The sequence below is a fragment of the Colletotrichum scovillei genome (genome assembly GCF_011075155.1).
Source record: "Colletotrichum scovillei strain TJNH1 chromosome Unknown Contig00003, whole genome shotgun sequence".
In the NCBI taxonomy this organism is placed as follows: domain Eukaryota; kingdom Fungi; phylum Ascomycota; class Sordariomycetes; order Glomerellales; family Glomerellaceae; genus Colletotrichum; species Colletotrichum scovillei.
The window spans coordinates 1775932-1792498 of record NW_023336261.1 but is presented as its reverse complement, the minus strand read 5'-3'; the positions used below and the strand labels follow the sequence as shown (position 1 = coordinate 1792498).

The 16567-nt window shown below is 57.4% G+C and overlaps 5 protein-coding genes across 5 annotated transcripts; 3 read left to right on the top strand and 2 right to left on the bottom strand.

Annotated features, from left to right (window-relative positions):
- Positions 1 to 3749: 3749 nt before the first annotated feature.
- Positions 3750 to 7968, top strand: HER10_EVM0003513 (NOL1/NOP2/sun family protein; the record flags this gene model as incomplete). Its single annotated transcript, XM_035473188.1, has 4 exons — positions 3750 to 4102; positions 4151 to 5336; positions 6182 to 6403; positions 6451 to 7968. The coding sequence occupies 4 exons, from the start codon at positions 3750 to 3752 to the stop codon at positions 7966 to 7968; spliced, it is 3279 nt and encodes a 1092-aa protein (XP_035335841.1).
- Positions 7969 to 8482: 514 nt separating this feature from the next.
- Positions 8483 to 9700, top strand: HER10_EVM0007111 (uncharacterized protein; the record flags this gene model as incomplete). The annotated part of the gene is made up of 3 exons (XM_035476677.1): positions 8483 to 8508; positions 8557 to 9308; positions 9342 to 9700. The coding sequence occupies 3 exons, from the start codon at positions 8483 to 8485 to the stop codon at positions 9698 to 9700; spliced, it is 1137 nt and encodes a 378-aa protein (XP_035336188.1).
- A 365-nt stretch (positions 9701 to 10065) lies between these two features.
- HER10_EVM0005854 (uncharacterized protein) lies at positions 10066 to 11395 on the top strand (the record flags this gene model as incomplete). Its single annotated transcript, XM_035475457.1, has 3 exons — positions 10066 to 10485; positions 10534 to 10885; positions 10940 to 11395. Exons 1-3 carry the CDS (start codon positions 10358 to 10360, stop codon positions 11393 to 11395), a joined length of 936 nt encoding a protein of 311 aa, XP_035336073.1. The 5' UTR covers positions 10066 to 10357.
- A 19-nt stretch (positions 11396 to 11414) lies between these two features.
- On the bottom strand, positions 11415 to 13965 carry HER10_EVM0001121 (major facilitator superfamily transporter). Its single transcript, XM_035470879.1, has 2 exons — positions 12744 to 13965; positions 11415 to 12697 (listed from the first exon to the last, which is right to left on the bottom strand). Exons 1-2 carry the CDS (start codon positions 13402 to 13404, stop codon positions 11811 to 11813), a joined length of 1548 nt encoding a protein of 515 aa, XP_035335625.1. The 5' UTR covers positions 13405 to 13965; the 3' UTR covers positions 11415 to 11810.
- Positions 13966 to 15303: 1338 nt separating this feature from the next.
- On the bottom strand, positions 15304 to 16396 carry HER10_EVM0005677 (BTB/POZ domain-containing protein; the record flags this gene model as incomplete). Its single annotated transcript, XM_035475283.1, has 2 exons — positions 15304 to 15608; positions 15655 to 16396. 2 exons carry the CDS (start codon positions 16394 to 16396, stop codon positions 15304 to 15306), a joined length of 1047 nt encoding a protein of 348 aa, XP_035336057.1.
- Positions 16397 to 16567: the final 171 nt, after the last annotated feature.

Here is a 16567-nt window from a genome sequence, read left to right as displayed (position 1 = left end):
GGAATAAGAAAGCTCAGAGTGCATGACAAACTGCCGGCCGCCGAGAGGTGCGTTGCAAGTTGCAACTAGAACGCACAATAGATAAGCTCGCTAAGCATGTCCGTGTTGATGGCGCGCGCAGAGATGCCAGTGATGGCCTCGCTGCCTTGATTTCTTTCTAGCCACGGCGTCGAGAGACAATTTGTTTCATCCTCAATTTGCCCAGTAGCGGCTTCTGGCTCACGTTTGCCGATTGTCTAATTGAGCGGACCGCCATTGGGGACCGGGCGTTTTGGAAGCGCGCGCCAGCCGATTTCCCGCCAAACGGCGGCTCAGGGGGACTCCCAGGGCGCAAAGGGAGAGAGCCCTCTGCCGTATGGAGTAGTATGGGCTATTATGTCAAGATAATTCGTATCGCCAGGCGCGACCGTCAGTCATCTCGCCTGTTTCCTTGGGACTTACTCGTAACCTGGTTTTCCACCTCTTGGCACTTTGAGACCCCGACGAGAGCCACCGTGGCGCGGTGCCACCCCATGCAAACGTTGTGAACCTAGGGTGGTCAACTTGGTAGGAAGCGGACATCGTTCAATATAGAGATGAAGAGAGGCGGTGTTGACGACGGTGGATTTGTCGGTGAGTCCTTGCCCAGACAAGGCCGTTGTTATTCCAAGATGCATCGGCCATATTGCTCGAAGAAAACTGAGTCGGTCTCTGATCCAACTGTTTCCGGGGCTGGCTGAAGACAGCCTGGCGCGTGTCGAAGTGAGACTGTTGCAATTCAAGACAGAATACCAAAAGAGGAATCTTTGTGTGGAATTATCCCACGAGTGCGCACAAGAAAAGCCCTCGGAACGGCAATGTTTCGTCATTCCGGTGAAGCCTCTTGAAGCCAAACAGCTACAGCTGGATTCTCGCCCGGTCGGAGATGCATCACGCTGTTCCCAGCCCCTCCAAGAACCACCAGTAAGGTGTCATGTGTGTTCTCGGGTGACCATAGATGCAACGCGCAAAGTGGTGGTGGTGTATACTGCAAATCGGAACAGCCCTCAAGCAGGTTGCCGGCAACATGAATTGTGGCATTATTCTAGCGCTCGTCGACTCCAGCCATGCGAAAAATTCGTCGCATTTGAGTGCCGGTGCGATGGCCGGGGACTGATGCCAGGTTGCAGCCGGAGGCAGCAGCCAATCTCCCCGCAGGAGCGCCGCCGACTCGGGAGGACATGATTTGCCGGGCAGTCCGTGATTGTTTTCTCGAACACACGGGTTAACATGGGATGGGCACCAGGATCAGGCGTTTCGAAACCCCACCAGCCGCCGACCCAGTCGACTCCTCCAGGAGTCCAGAGTATAGAGTCCAGAGCTCGTGGGCAGGCCTGTGATCTGTCATGGCCGATCCCAGCCTCTGGAGGTATAGACAGAGTTCTGGACTTTGCTAGGGCCGATTGTGACACAACTTTCTTAGGCCGGATGGCACCGAGGGATTGGAATGGTGAGCGACTATTAGATCGGCTTCATTCTCGCTGAAGGATGAATGGCATTGTTCAGTGGTTTGAGTCTGGGAATTGTGCCCCAATCGAGCGTCGCGCGACCAGAACAGACGTTTTGCGAGGGATGGAGGTGTGGAACGACAAAGTTGGATGCATAAGTTATGCAGCTAGAAAACTCTTTTGCCCGGCCAAGACCAAGGAAGCCAGAGTCAAGGCAGGGCAGAGACATGGCCATTCCGTCGGGAGGCAAGAAAGGGATTGTTCGAAGGGTGATCCAGTTGGGAGAATGACCCCGAGATTCCGAATGACAGGTTTGATGTCTCGCAGGTGATGTTGCTGACGCTCGATGCGGTTGGAACTGTGTTCACTCTTTCCAGCCTTTCGAAAAAGGTGTCAAGTGCCGACTCAGATGCGGTTTCCTATCTCGTCCGTCTCCAACTTCCTGCCCGTTGCTTCTTGGGAAAAGTCTCAAACCCTGCAATTTGGAAAGGGCGAGCCCCTGCGCAAGTGGGATAAACATCTGGGTCCCGCTTGCCCGGATAGGGTTAGCGGGAAAGAAGGTAAACCGCAACCTTCTGTTGTCCCTTCCCAAAGACATCGAGGCAGCAAGTTGCAACGACAGACGGGACGTTGCGATGTTTTGTGGAAGGCGCTGCTGATATCTGTTTCTTGTGTCCTCTGGCAGCATTCCCGAATCATCGGCAGCGCGCATTGCTTATTCGAGCCCATGGTACCTATGTGCACCGTCATCAACACCTCACGACATGCGGGACGGACCAAGAGCTTGCAAGAGGCAGACACTTGACAGGCTGCCTAGACGTCATGGACGCCCTTTGCCCCTGAAATATAGCATCGACCCGTGTACCAACCGCCACCAAGCCCTGAGCGTCGATAGTCGCTGGAGCCTGGTGGTGCTGGCAGCTATGTGTTTCCAAACGGGCGGACGCCTCTGATCCGCCAAATCAAACTTTTGCAGCGCCACAAACGGGCACTTGAAGCCCTTTGCCCAAGAGGCCGGCTGGGCAGTTGGGTATTCTCTTCCGTGGTGTGGTCTCGGTGAAAGCTGACTGGACGCCACGTCGCGCGGCACAAACGCTAGCGAGAGAAGAAGCCCAGAAACCAGGGGCGAGTCAGCGTGCCTTTTTTCGTGCTAAGAACAGCTCCGGCGTCACACTGAGCGACAATTGACCTCGGGCCTGCACAATTTTGGCAGTTGGACATGACATCCAGCCAATGGGAAGTCGGCCACGCTTATGCACCATGCAGGAACCAGCCGTGCAGCACACCATCTCAACTTTTGTGCACTCCCGTCTCCTATCCAGTGCGTGAGTGCAGACATCAGATGAGCGGGGGTCCAAGGGGTCGTCAGCTTGCCGCCGTTTCGTTTCTTCTCAGCTTTTGTAGTGGTACTCTACGGAGTAAGGTACTCTGGGCGGTCCGTCTAGGCTCTCGTTTGCCAGTTCTTTTTCCCTCTAGAAAAAATGCGGACAATTCCTTGGTTGTGTTGAACATGTACTCGAAAATAGCAGTCAGAAGGTGACCAGCAAGCATGTCCCTGTTCATCCCATCTCTCGAGTACCTGGCTTGGGCACACATCTTAACACTGAGTACTTTCATCTTGATTCTGTCTGCCACGTTGTCGAGGTGCAACCCTCCCCAACACGCTTAACCTACCTTATGTACGGATACTGCTATCGCCCTGTGCTCGAGTACTTCATCGCCAGATGGCACTACCACGAATACTCCATGGCGTCACGGCTGAGCGTCCCTGGCCACCCTGCTAGCGCCTTCCTACCACCCGGGCCCCCTTCCCAGATCCAAGGTACCTCGCCGTAGCCTGCCAACTGCCACTCACGGTGTGCCCCCCGTCCCGCCTGGGTCTGGCTCCCAGCTGCCGTCCGATGAATATATTACTTCCCACTTCTTCCATCCTCCACCGTGGATCTACACCCCGACCTCACCTTCTCCATTCCACCACCTTTCCCTGTCGACACTTGCTGGGCATTTTAGTCTCTCCTTTCATCATTCCTTTTCAACCCACCAAACGCTACAGCTTGCTGAGCACGTCCTCTCTTTACAACCTTCAGACAGCCCTCTTTGATCTGTCTCATTCCACTCACTCACCACTTTCGTCACTCACCGAGTCGCGATATACACCCTTCAGTTCACCAGGTGCTCCGGTATCAGCACCCATACAGTCCCTACTCAACCAGCAAGAGTCCCAGCGACCACTTTGATACCCGTCTCATACCGCACAATCACCCAACCGTACAATCAATCACCATGAAGTTCTCCGCTGCCACTACTTTGGCTGCCCTTCTGGGCGCCGCCTCGGCCGGCTCCAAGTCCGATGACAGAACCTTTGCCGTCCTCCGCTTCAACAACAAGCAGCTCGTCAAGACCCGTGTTGATCCCATCATCAACCCCGGAAAGCCCGCGACCCACGTCCACGGCGTCATGGGAGGAAGCAACTTTGGCATGTCGGCCACTGGCGAGACTCTGTCGCAGTCCAAGTGCACCAACGCCATGATCAACGGCGACAACAGCGCCTACTGGTTCCCGTCTCTTTACTTCCAGGACCCCAAGACCAAGGAGTTTGAGGCTGTCGATGTTTTCTACGTCAACGTCTACTACTTGTGAGTATGGCTCTCTCCTGGACTGGATCCTCTACTAACACCGCCCAGCTTCGATGGTACCGATGATGAGATCAAGGCCTTCCCCAAGGGCCTGCAGATCTTTAGCGGTAACTCCTCCGCTCGCGTTGCCCCGTCGTCTGGAGGCAAGGAGAACCTCGAGCCGGCGGACGGCCCCATCCAGCCTGTTCAGTGGACTTGCCCCAGATCCAACTACAACCCGCCATCGTACCCTGCCAACTCTGACGGCACCACCGCCGGCATCGTCGATCCCAACAATGACGGCTCCGGAGTCGGCTTCCCCGACCAGAACTGCGACGGCTACGCTTCTCCCCTCCGTGCCGATGTCCACATGCCTTCCTGCTACAACCCAAAGGCTGCCCTGACCGACTACGAGAGCATGGCCTGGCCCTCCAACAAGGGCGCGTCGAACAGCCGCCGCAAGAACTGCCCTGCCGGATGGATCCACGTTCCTCACATGTTCTTTGAGGTCTACTGGGACACTCCCAAGTTTGCCAGCCGCTGGACGCCCGGCCAGGGCTCGCAGCCCTTTGTCCTCTCCAACGGTGATGCCACTGGTTACAGTCTCCACGCTGACTTCATCGCTGCCTGGGATGAGACTGTTCTCCAGCAAATCATTGACAACTGCAACGCCGGCTCTTCTGGTATGGACAAGTGCCCTGGTCTCCTCAAGGGCCTCAACACCAACAAGGACTGCACAATCTCCTCTCCCGTTGACGAAGTTGTCGATGGTCTCATGAGCAAGCTTCCCGGCAACAACCTTCTCACCTCCTTCGGTGCTGTCGTCGGCGGTGGCAGCAGCAGCGGCAGCGGTAGCGGTAGCGGCAGTGGCTCTGTTGCCAGCCCTTCCGGTTCCTCTGCCTCGTCTGCGGCGACGGCTGCTTCTGCAAAGCCCTCTGCCGTCCAGCCTTCTGCCAGCAAGTCCGCGACCTCTGGCTACGTCAGCCAGGAGGATGTCCCCAAGACATCCGCCGTGGTTTCTTCCGAGCTCCCCATTCAGGTCGCCCCCGAGAAGGCCAGCACCAAGGCTGCCGAGACGTCTGCCGCCGCCGCCGTCCCTACCACCAACGCAGTCGCGCCCAAGCCCTCGGCATCTGGGTGCTCCCGCAAGACCAGGACCGTCTACAAGACCGTCACCGTCACCTCTCCCGCAGAGGAGTCCAAGGCCGCCGCGACCCCCGCCGGCTCTACCGACAACTACAAGGCCCGCCGCCACGTCCACGAGCACGAGCACCTCCACCGCCACCGCAGCAACCGCAAGTAAGCGACTTGTCCATCGAACCTATGCGCGCCGCCAGCCTTTTTGGTTGCGCTTGTATCAAACTTTTCTTCGTTAGACATTCTAGGGCAGTGGCTGGGATGGGAGTTTGAGACGTTGTTTTTTGGACACTGGGACTCGGCGGGCTTGTTTGGAAAAGCATCCCCATTTCTGTGCGCGAGCATTCGCGCAGATTTCTTTTTTTGACGATGATGATGATCAGTTACATACACACCTTTGAACCGTGGGAAAGCAAAGCTTGGGGAACACGAGCAAGCTCAAGGGCAACTGGATTCCGCTTCTTGTTTGTACCTTGGAACACATACATTTCGATTCTTACACGGGTCTCTACAGACGAGGCACCGCATTTGGGAAGGGGTTTTGACAAGTGGCTATTTGGTGGTCAGATAGACAATTGAGCCAACCATATTACCACCACTGACAAGTAAGCCGTGTGTGTAAGGCCCACCAAACTGGCGCCTAGACGTCGAATTAAGGTTATTTTGTCCACGCGAAACAAATCCACCTCATTCAACTGCATTGCCAAACCCATGATCCAGATGCCGACTCAAAAGTTAATTTAACAAGTCGCAGTGACCATTTCTCAGCGAAGCAAGGGACACATCGAGACAAGTGCGTGTGTGACGGTCTCAATTGGCCAAGCAATCAACCCGTCCGTCCACTGCGGCCGGTCCCCACAAATTCTCCGAGCCAGCGGTGCCCACTGTAGAAATTTCTCTTCACCTCATCCGCCGATACCCCACAGCCGCACACCGAGACACGGCTGCGGTGACCAACGTCAGTACATACGGACAGCCGGCAAAATGTCGCTGTATCACGAGGCTGCCGATATTCTCTCGGCGAGCTCCGACCACGGCGGCAGCTTAAAGAGCCGCGTCTTTGGCAAAAAGGGTCTCAAGTCGCCGCCAGCGCAGGTCTACGCCCTCGCACTGGAGACGTGCAAGTGGAGTGCCATCTTGAAGGAGGTCATCGAGGCGGCGGACATTCTGCGCCATGAGCGCAAGGTGAGTCTACTGTATCGTCAAGTCGTTGACTGGCGCTGACGATGCAGCTCACACCTTTGCTGGCGCTACTGCTGGTACACGACTTTCTCCTGGCCAAGAAGGGTATCGCGCTGCCCCAGTCTCACGGTCTCAGGACAACCATTGAGCGGCACAAGGCGAGACTGACCTCTGAGCTCACGCGCGCCCGTTTGAGGAGGAAGATGTCGTCGTTGGAACTGCTGCAGGCCGACGTCAACGCCAACGCGGACCCTGAAGGAAGACACCCTCGATGGATCAGGGTGAACGTGCTCAAGAGTACTGTGGAGGACCAGCTTGAGACCACTTTCAAGGGGTACGAGAGAGCGCTTTCCATCGAGGCCGTGACGCAGGCAACGGGCAAGGCCATCTTTATCGACACTCACATCCCCTTCCTCCTCGCGGCATCGCCTGGCACGGATGTGACCAAGACGCAGGCCTACCTCAAGGGCGAGATCATTCTTCAGGACAAGGCATCCTGCTTTCCGGCATATCTTCTGGACCCGCACTCGGAAGACGGCGACGTTATCGATTCTTGTGCGGCGCCGGGGAACAAGACAACGCACCTCGCAGCGATTGTCAAGTCGCACGAACCCGAGCAGGGTGCCCAAAAACAGACCATCTTTGCGTTCGAAAGGGACTCCAAGAGAGCCCAGACGCTAGAGAAGATGGTCAGAATTGCTGGCAGTCGAGGCATGACCAAGATCGGTCCTGGCCAGGACTTTTTAGATGTCGATCCCACATCTGACACATACAAAGACGTCGGGGCCCTGCTGCTGGACCCCAGCTGCTCTGGCAGCGGTATCGTGGGACGTGATTCGATGCCAGAACTGCATCTCCCGGAGGTCCCTGGCCCGCCTGGATCCAAGAACGCAAAGGGAAAGCCGTCCAAACAGGACGACCGCAAGCGCAAGCGAGACGAAAAGGAGGAGCCCGGTGCGGTGATGGTCGATGATGACGGCAACACGGTCGAGGTACAGTCGGAGCAGGAGCTGCAAAAGCGTCTGGACGCGTTAGCCGGCTTCCAATTGACGCTTCTGCTTCACGCCATGACGTTTCCCGCTGCCAAGAAGATTACCTATTCCACCTGCTCGATACACGCAGAGGAGAACGAGGGCGTCGTGATCAAGGCCCTCGCGTCAAAGGTTGCGAAAGAGCGTGGCTGGACGATTCTACCGAGGCAGAAGCAGGTCCGCGGTATGCGAGAGTGGCCCGTCCGTGGACTTCCCGAGGCGGCTGGAGGTGATGAGACTGTAGCGGAAGCGTGTATTCGTACGTACAAGGGCGACGGTCACGGCGTGATGGGATTCTTTGTTGCCGCGTTTGCGAGAGAGGAGCCGGTCGACGGAGATGGCCCGTACTTGAGAGACGACGAAGGACGGATCGTGAGAGATATGGCTGGGATGCCGGTACTCAAGAGCACAGGAAAGCCTGTGGTGCTGGAGACGGCGAATGTGAGCGCGCCCGAGGAGGAGAATGCAAGTGAAGAGGAGAGCGAGGACGCAAGCGATGGAGACAGCGGCGAGGATGAGTGGAACGGGTTTGACTAGATCAGTTCTATGGAAGAAAGCTGGTGCTTGTAATAGAATAGTTTGTCAGTCTACTGTGGCTCCCTTCCGTACCTGCCACCCCGTGTTTGCTTTGACCTGCTCCTTCCTCCTCGAGAAACAACATCTACCGCCAGGAAAGCGGGTCCTCAGCCCTTCCCGGCCACACTTTTGCCTCGAGCCTTCCTTTCCTGCTCGGTCTCTCCAACTTGCGTGCCTTTTGTTTCTCTCAGCCTCGGAAAAATTGCCCTCTGCTCTTCCCTTTCGGTCTGCTGCCTCGTCCAGCCCTTTCCAACTTCTACCCTCCACCTCGCTCTACTTTGGTACCTCGCTCGACTTATCCCGTCGCGCGCTCAAGCTTCCCTGGATCTGCCTTCCCATCCTCTTACCTCGACGACCTGGGCCTTTGCTCGACCATCAAACTTCCCATTATCCATTGCACATCGGCGACCTGGGAACAATCCCGCCTTCCCAGCTTGTGTCTTTCCTACAGCCTGAGCGCTTGCTCCTCGCTGCCATGGCTCCTAAAAACCAGATTGCCAAGTAAGTACGACTCAAAAAAGTCTGGACGCAACAAGCTAACGTCTTCAGCAATCCTATCGTGGGCTCACAGCCACACAAGGACACATTTGCGTCCAGCAAAATAACATTCGACGATTGGAAGGCCCCCCCGCTGCCATCCATACGCCTGCCCGAGCCTTCTGGTCTTCCGTCTATCAAACTTCTGAAGTTTAGCGGGACCGACAATCTTTCGAGAGCTGTGAAGTTCAAGCTGTCTCCTGATGAAGCTTTGGATATGAATGCGGTGCCGGATGGCTACGCTCTTCTCAAGGTCACTGGGCGGTCTCCATTGAAGACCCAGGTATTCCAGGTCCGCATGAAGACGCTCTCCGATGCGTCGGTTCGCTGGGCACAGGAATTCAAAGATTCTCCCGACCAGCGAGTTTGGGAAATTCGCGCACGACCTGAGTTTATAAGCGATCTCATGACGATTCTGCATTCTGGGCTCCTGCCGTATGGTCCGCGGAGGAGCTTTCAAGATATCCTCGCTCTGTGCTACCTTGCCCGGCAGCACTTGATCATGGACAGAGTCAGAAGAGAGCTGAACTCTTTACTGCATGCCAGCACTGCCATGAACAATCAAGAGTTATGGTACATTCTCCTCGCAGCACAACCACTGTGCTGTGACAACCAGAGCATTGGCCATCTTGCATTCAACATCTTGGTCTGGCGGCAAGCAGGCTCCTTCCACCCCCTCCGCGAGACTCAATTCTTGGAAGAGGACCACCTGTTCCACGGTGAAGAGCACAAAGTGATCGGTGAGGCCTTTCCATTTTCCACACGTACGTTGTGCTTTTGCTAATGCCAAGTTCCAGCGGATATGCAAGAGCTTAGGACCTCGTTAGCCCGTCAGCTTTTTGAGGCAGCGAACATGGTTGACCCGGATCTGGGGATGACCATCTTCCTCCACCGCGAAGGTATCAGAGCTCGGTCGCCCTGGGAGATACTCACCTATCTGCAGCAATTTTGCCATATAAAGTTCCCCAAACTCCCACTCGGAAGCGGAGAGTGGTCCTTTGAGGCTGTTCTCAACCAAGAATCCGTCCGGATGGCTGTCGTCAGGGATGACATTGACGACAGATCTCATGAATTGCACGGCTGGAGACTCTGGTCTGTGCTACGGGGCATTTGGCTTCACATTACCGAGATTTCCAACGAATACGTCCTCTCGTAGGTGCACCGGGGTACACTTGGAGACCGCCTTCACATTGTTACGAACAACCGTTATTTCCGCTTTGTCACGGCATACGGCAGAGGCCGAACGACAAAGGGAACAAGGGCAGGAATGTTGAGTCACCGTTGATTATTGTAAATTATTGGGAATGGCGTTTGGATCGGGATTTTCTTCATAGCTGAGGCTAGGCTTGCTTGTAATCATGGAAAAAGTACTGTAAAGTCGTGGTTCCCTGCAATGTGACCTTGAACAAGCCTGGCCCTTGTCCAGGAGTCAATCCCTGCCGCCCATCAGACAGGGGTAACCGACGACATCCCACCATTTCTATTCCATCAATCTCTTCCTCCCATCCTTCCAAAAACCACCAAGGAAAGAGAAAATGGTTTCCTATCGCTTTCTGTGGATGCTCCTGGTGCCGCTGGTACCTGGAGCGGCGGGGCAGGATCAGGTCCCGCTCAGCAATGAGATGAGATTGATTGCCTGTGAGTACATCTTACGGACAAAGTAGACATGCGCTGACAGTTGTAGGTGCCACGGTAGGATGAACTCGATAGGGTGCGGTCATATTGCTGACCAAAAGGTTGACGGCAGTCTCCAGAGATCTCCAAGCACCTAGCGGCAGAGTGGGAAGCAGCGCAATCCTCAGCCAATCTCCCCATGGCCTGGATCAAGGACGCCGCCGAGGACCACTGCGCAGACGCGCCAGCGACCGCCTACCCCTCCGTCAAGCTCCTGCGCGACGGGGAGCCGGCGGTAGACTACCTAGGCCCTATAACGAGCGACGAGTGAGTCTGCAGCCCCCCTCGCAGCAAAGCTGATACGTCTGTAACCAGAATCCTACGTTTCATTGACCGCGCCCGGCGACCTCAAGTCTCTAGCGTCTCAGCTGAGGAAGCCGAGTCTTTTGACACCAGCGACGCTTTTGTCTGCGTAGCTCACCTCGGACCAGATGAGACGGCGCTCCGTCGGGCTTTTGAGGCCGTAGCGCACAAGCACTGGGCCGAGTTCACCTTTGGCATCGTCGATACGCCAACCTCCACAGACGCCAAGGTCGTGTGCCGCAAACGCGACGACGAGAGCACGCACACGCGGAGCGCGGCAGACGGGCTCGAGGGCTGGGTTCTGGAAGTATCCAGGCCCGTCATCGCGGAGCTGACGCCCGTGAACCACCAGCGATTCATCGACGTACGTCTCTTGTCACAGCAGAAGCAGCTATGAGACAGAACTGACAAAACACAGCGCGCATGGCCAATCGTCTACATCTTCTCGCCCTCCGCGCAAACCCGCGCCTCCATCCGCGCAGACCTCCACGACTTTGCAAAGAAGCAGTACGCCTCCCTGACGCCCGTCACCGTCGACCCGCACCGCTTCCCCGACCTCCCCGCCAAGCTCGGCCTCGGCCCCGACGTCGCCGAAGACGCGTACCCCGTCGGCGCGGTCCACCAGGTCTCCAACGGGAGGATCTATCCGTACCCCAAGGGCAGGGCTTTCACGCCGCGCGAGCTGCAGGGCTGGGGGCTGGACGTGTGGCAGGGACGGGTCAAGCCGTGGACGCCGCCGGGGCAGGAGGCCGTCGAGGACAAGGCTGGGTCGGTGAGGAGTAACGTGAGGGTCGTGAGCTCGCACAATCTCAAGGTGAAGAACATTCCGGGGCTCAAGATCAAGATTGGCGGGCGGGAGCGGGATGAACTGTAAGACGATTGACTTTTGAGTGTTGATCTATTACTCTATGATTATACAGATGAGGGGGGGTCTATCTGGTATCTAATGTAGGCTCCTGTGGCCTGTCTAGTATGCTCTAAAATGCCCTAAAAAAACTCCTTGTAAATGCTAACATCATGCCGTGACACGTGTCGCTCCGGGTATCATTGTCTATCCATGCTTCCATCTCCAGATACGTAGTGAAGAAATGTTGTCTATGCGTCGTCCAGATTAAGCCTTGGGAGTCTCAGGCTCGCCCTGGACGGTCCGCTCGTCGTCAGACAGGACACCGCCGTCGCTGGCGGAGACGGACTTGCTGCGCTTGTGCTCCTTCTCGTGCGCCTGCTCCTCGGCCATGGCGTCGTCCTCGTTGACCTCCTCGTGCGTCTTGCGCATGCGCTCCAGCACCTCAGCGGCCTCGGCGGCGAAGGCGCACTTTGCGCGGATGGCGGGGCCGAACTTGTAAAAGAGGAAGGGGACCGGCAGGCAGGCGAGGGCGAGGAAGGCCGGGATGGACGAGGCCCAGTGGATGCCGAGGTTCTCGTACATTTGCGTGGTGAAGAGGGGGAAGGCGGCGCCGAAGAGGGACCGCATGACCGAGTTGGCGGCCAGGACGGAGGCGGCGAAGATGACGTACGAGTCGACGAGGTAGTTGAGCAGGCTGAGGAAGACGAGGACGAGACCCGCGGCGAAGAAGCCCGAGGCGATGATGGAGACGACCCAGTGGACCTCGGGGCCGTTGGTCCAGGCGAACCAGAAGAGGCCGATGGGGAGGAGGCAGGCTCCGACCATGGCGGGCGGGAGACGGGCCTCGGGCGGGGCGAAGCCGCCGGCGGCGAGCTGGCGGCGGCCGGAAGCCGGTGGACGACGAAGACGCCGGACGGCGACGCGACCGAGGGGCCAGGCCGCCGACGCCGGGGGACCAGCCGCGGCCGCGCTGGAAGACGATGGGGAAGGCGGCGAAGAGCATGTAGAGGGTGCCGTAGACGATGGCCATGTAGATGGAGGTCAAGAGGACGATGGGCTCCCTGAAGAGGAGGATCCAGGGGCGGGAGAGGGCGACCTTGAACTGCTCGACGGCGGTCTTGCGGGGCGCGTGGGCCTCGTACTTTGAAATGTAGTTCTTGCCCGTGATCTTGGCGAGCTTGTCGGCGCGGCGGCGGAGGAGGACGGGCGCGTACGTCTCGGGGACGGTCAGGGCGACGACGATGAGGACGACGCCGGTGAAGATGGCCATGAGGCCCTCGATCCAGCGCCAGCCTTCCGCGACGCCGAGGAAACCACCAACAATGGGGCCTAGATTTGTTAGCTGGGACTCACAGACTCGGACAGAGGAACATACCAATAGACGGGCCGAGGAAAGGGGCGGCAGCAAAGATGGCCGTGGCCAGGCCGCGCTCTTGGGCGTTGAACATGTCGGCAATAACACCGCCGGCGTTGGTCATGGGCGAAGCGCCAAAGGTGCCGGCGAAGAAGCGCAGGATGATGAGCGTCTCAATGTTTTGCGCACCGGCGGCACCGGCGTTGAAGGCAGTGAGGGCGATGTAGGTGGCGATGAAGAGGTACTGACGTCCGTACAGCTCAGAAAGGGGCGCCCACATGAGGGGACCGACGGCGAAGCCAAGGACAAAGAGGGAGACGCCCAGGATACCAATCAAGGTCGACACCTTGAAGTCGCGAATGACCTCTGCGATGCCTCCAGAGAAGGCCGTGCTCACAAAGGCGACGGCCAGGGTGGCGATGGCCTGCTCGATGGTGTAAGTCCACTTCTTCCACTTGGGGAAGGTCTGGGGGTTGTGGGCATCCTCGGGGAGGAAGTCGACGACAAAGGGGGCCTCGTGGGTGCCTTGTCCGGGGTATTTGCGTTGGAGGACGGCCTCTGTCACGCCGGCCTGGTCGAAGAGGAGGTGGAAGTAGTTGGCCTTGTTCACGGGCTTCTGGGCCTCGACATCGGCCTCGGTCGCCGTGATGGACGATGATGATGAGTGCGGCGGCGACGCCATGGTGACTGGCGGCTCGGTTGTCCTCGTGGGTTATTAAGCTTATCTAGTGCTGGACTGTGCTTGGATGACGATCGTCGTTGATGCTACGATAGGCGCTGAAGTCTAGGTCGGATGAGCGAGAGATCTGATCCGTAACCCGGAGACTTGGGACGGCCCATCGTCTATATACTGCGTAGGCCGGACTTGGCCTTGGGGTGGGGATTTCCAATGAGATTTCCATCCCCTTCGTCGGTGCCCGTATCAACACACACACCCATCTCCATCGGCCAGGGGGGGTGGTGATGATCCACCGGTGCAAGCCCACCCGGGCGGTTTGTCTTCCGCACGCCCATTTCCCATGACTAAACCGCACGGAGTCGGTCGTAGGGGACGGGGACGAACCAGCGGAGGGTCACTTATCTCCGGCTCGGGCTAGGATCGAACGCTTTGCAGGCAGTCTGATGCAATACTTGGCGCGGGATCTGACAGGAGTCACAAGACGGGATTGGGCCAGGAGCCGCACGATTTGGCTTTGTCAGATATGCGATGGCAGGTGGTTTGTTGTGCAGGGAATGGACGAACGCAAGCTGAGGTCTGCAGAGTGGATCTCCATGTACTTGGATCGGAGCAGAGCTTTTCTTCTTTCCTCCGTCCGTTATTTTTTTTTTCTCTTTCAGGTACGTACCCGCTTGCGCCGCATGCACGGCGGAATGACGTGGTTTAGCGAAACCAAGGGACGGCCACACCGGGCCTAGTTCGCCGAGGCAACGTGCCAGAGACGATATTTCATGGGCTGGCGGCTCGCTAACGGGGACCCACCAGCCGGGATGTCGGCGGACCTGGCCACCGTGCCGAGGTGCAGCCCTTCCAACTCCAACGGATTTCGAGACCGCTGGCCTCGAGCCCTTCGACTAGGTATCAGTCTGTCCCCCTATTTTGTCATTACAAAGCCTTGAGACAGGACATTTCGGACTTTGCTCAACTTCGTCTCACCCCCAAACGAACGCGCACGCACTCGCAGTCGGAATACTGCGAGGAGGCCGACCCTTTTAATATGTTTGACTGATTCATGGCAAGGGATTCATCATCGTCGACCACCAACGCCGTCCGAACGGCATCCACCAACATACGATGCAGGTGCAGCTGTGCAGCAAACGACATGACGGATAAACTACTAACCAGGGGCTTATCGTCTGTTGGCGCTACGCTGTACGGACCTCCCAGATCTGGACACCCGGTGATAAGGGTTGCGAACCAACGAATCCATTCGGGATATTCAGTGCATCGGCCGAGCGACCATCGACAATAGTCGTACGGACATCGACAGTAGTCGTAGGGACACATCGACGCTGTTGACTTGCACAAGCATTTTCTAATTTAGCCTTTGACACCTTCATACAACGCAAATGCATTCGGAGCCGGCCCACTACTCCGTACCCATCGGGACCGAATCTACAAAGTGCACGCAGTTGTGGCGTCCGGGAGGGCCCCTGCATGTCTGGCCTGCTTGGCTCCCGAGCCGTCGGCTCTTGCGAAAATCTGTAAAATTGCTTGATTGCCTGGACCGCCGCATCCCTCTTCCGGACTGGTCAGCCCATGAAATCTGGGTCTCGAAAGACCATGCAAGAGTCCCATTCGATCGTGCCGTCACAGATCCACCTTTTGCTTATCAACTCAACCTCGGAACTCGAGACTTGGCAGCACTGTTTCTGTCTTGTTTTTTACGGCCCACGGCCTTTGACCGAGCGGCTGCAAATCAGCAAAGGCGAACCTCGGCTGTCAATTGTTGTGGCGTCCAAAATAAACTCGAATTTCAATGTAACCCTGCCTAACCCATGCAATTGGTCCCGCTGGAGCTAAATGACGATCGATCAAAGGACGACATGTTCTAGAACGGCGTCCGTCCGCGATGCACGAATCTCAGTCTCGCCCTCGCCGTGCGTCCGCAAGGCGTATGCCTCCGCGAGCCTTGAAGTGCCTCATAAAGTCCGAACTGGGCCCGGCAGCGCGACGGCTCCGGTCCGCCAAGACCAATCCTTCGGCGAATTTCGTCGTCTCCTTGAGACTGGCCCCGAACAACTTCATCAGCTCCGGCCACGCGTCAAAGTGCTCGACCGAGTCGACCTTGATCTCGACGAGCCGGAGTTGATTCCCGGTCGAGATGATGGGCAAGAGATGCATCAGCAACGACGTCTTCAGGTCCTGTCTCTCCTTTTCAAGGAGATCTGTCACTCGTTAGTCCGAACACCCCTAGGAGAGCACCCGACTTACAGCACATCCGCAGCGCAAACTCGATGTCGACCACGTCCTCCGCGTCCACCAATTGTATGTACGGCACCGTGTGGTTCCAGACAAGCATGCGGGTGATCTTCTCAAATGATTTGGCCTCGTTGAGCAGGCCCGCCGCCAGGCCTAGCCTCCACAGGTCGCCGACGGTCAAGTGGTCAATCGACGGCTCGTGGTAGTGCAGCATGGTTTGCGACGCGTACTTGAGCGCGTCAATCAGGTCGTACTTGTCGGCGACGACCGCCACCTCGAGGATCGAGTCCGCCGCCGCGATCTGGCACACGCGCGAGTTCTGGTGGTGCAGGATGTTGAGGATCAGCTCCATGATCTCGGGGTCTTCGTCCGGGAGGCTGATCTTGACGGGTTCCGATCCCCGGTCCAGCAGCTTCTGCCCTTCGGAGAAGCGCGGCCCCAGCATCGCGCCAAACACCCTCGACGCCCGCTTCAGTATCAGCGAGTCTACGCGCAGCTCTGTCGTCTCCTCGCCGAGCCCCACGACGAGGATCACGTCGCCATCCGGCACGACGGGCACGCCGCTGTAGTTGCGCGACCACATCCGCGCCGCGAAGCTCGCGGGCGACCGCACCTCAAAGAACTTTTCCTGTGTCGGCTTGTCGATCGCCATGTGCTTGCTGAGTGGTTGGTCCATTGTCGGTGAAGGGTGACGATGACGAGACTTGCAATGTTCTCCGTCCCCCGACTTTTTTTTCAGTAGATATTTTTCCATCGCCACCGTTTAGCCTTTCCCCTCAAACGCAGCTCCTTGTGGAGAGTCAGTTTGGTGGTGTCGTGCCGGGAACATCCAGGCCCCTCAGGCTCGGATGAGACGCCCGGCGCAAACGAGATGCCCTTGGTGGTGTTTCCCCCGACTCAGCTCGCGGGCAGTGAGGTGAATGGC

Excerpts from the sequence above, each read along its gene's own strand:
- HER10_EVM0001121 (XM_035470879.1), bottom strand. The coding sequence starts at position 13,404 with ATGGCGTCGCCGCCGCACTCATCATCATCGTCCATCACGGCGACCGAG. Across the intron at positions 12,698-12,743 it reads TTTCCTCGGCCCGTCTATTG|GCCCCATTGTTGGTGGTTTC; the intron begins GTATGTTCCTCT and ends TAACAAATCTAG.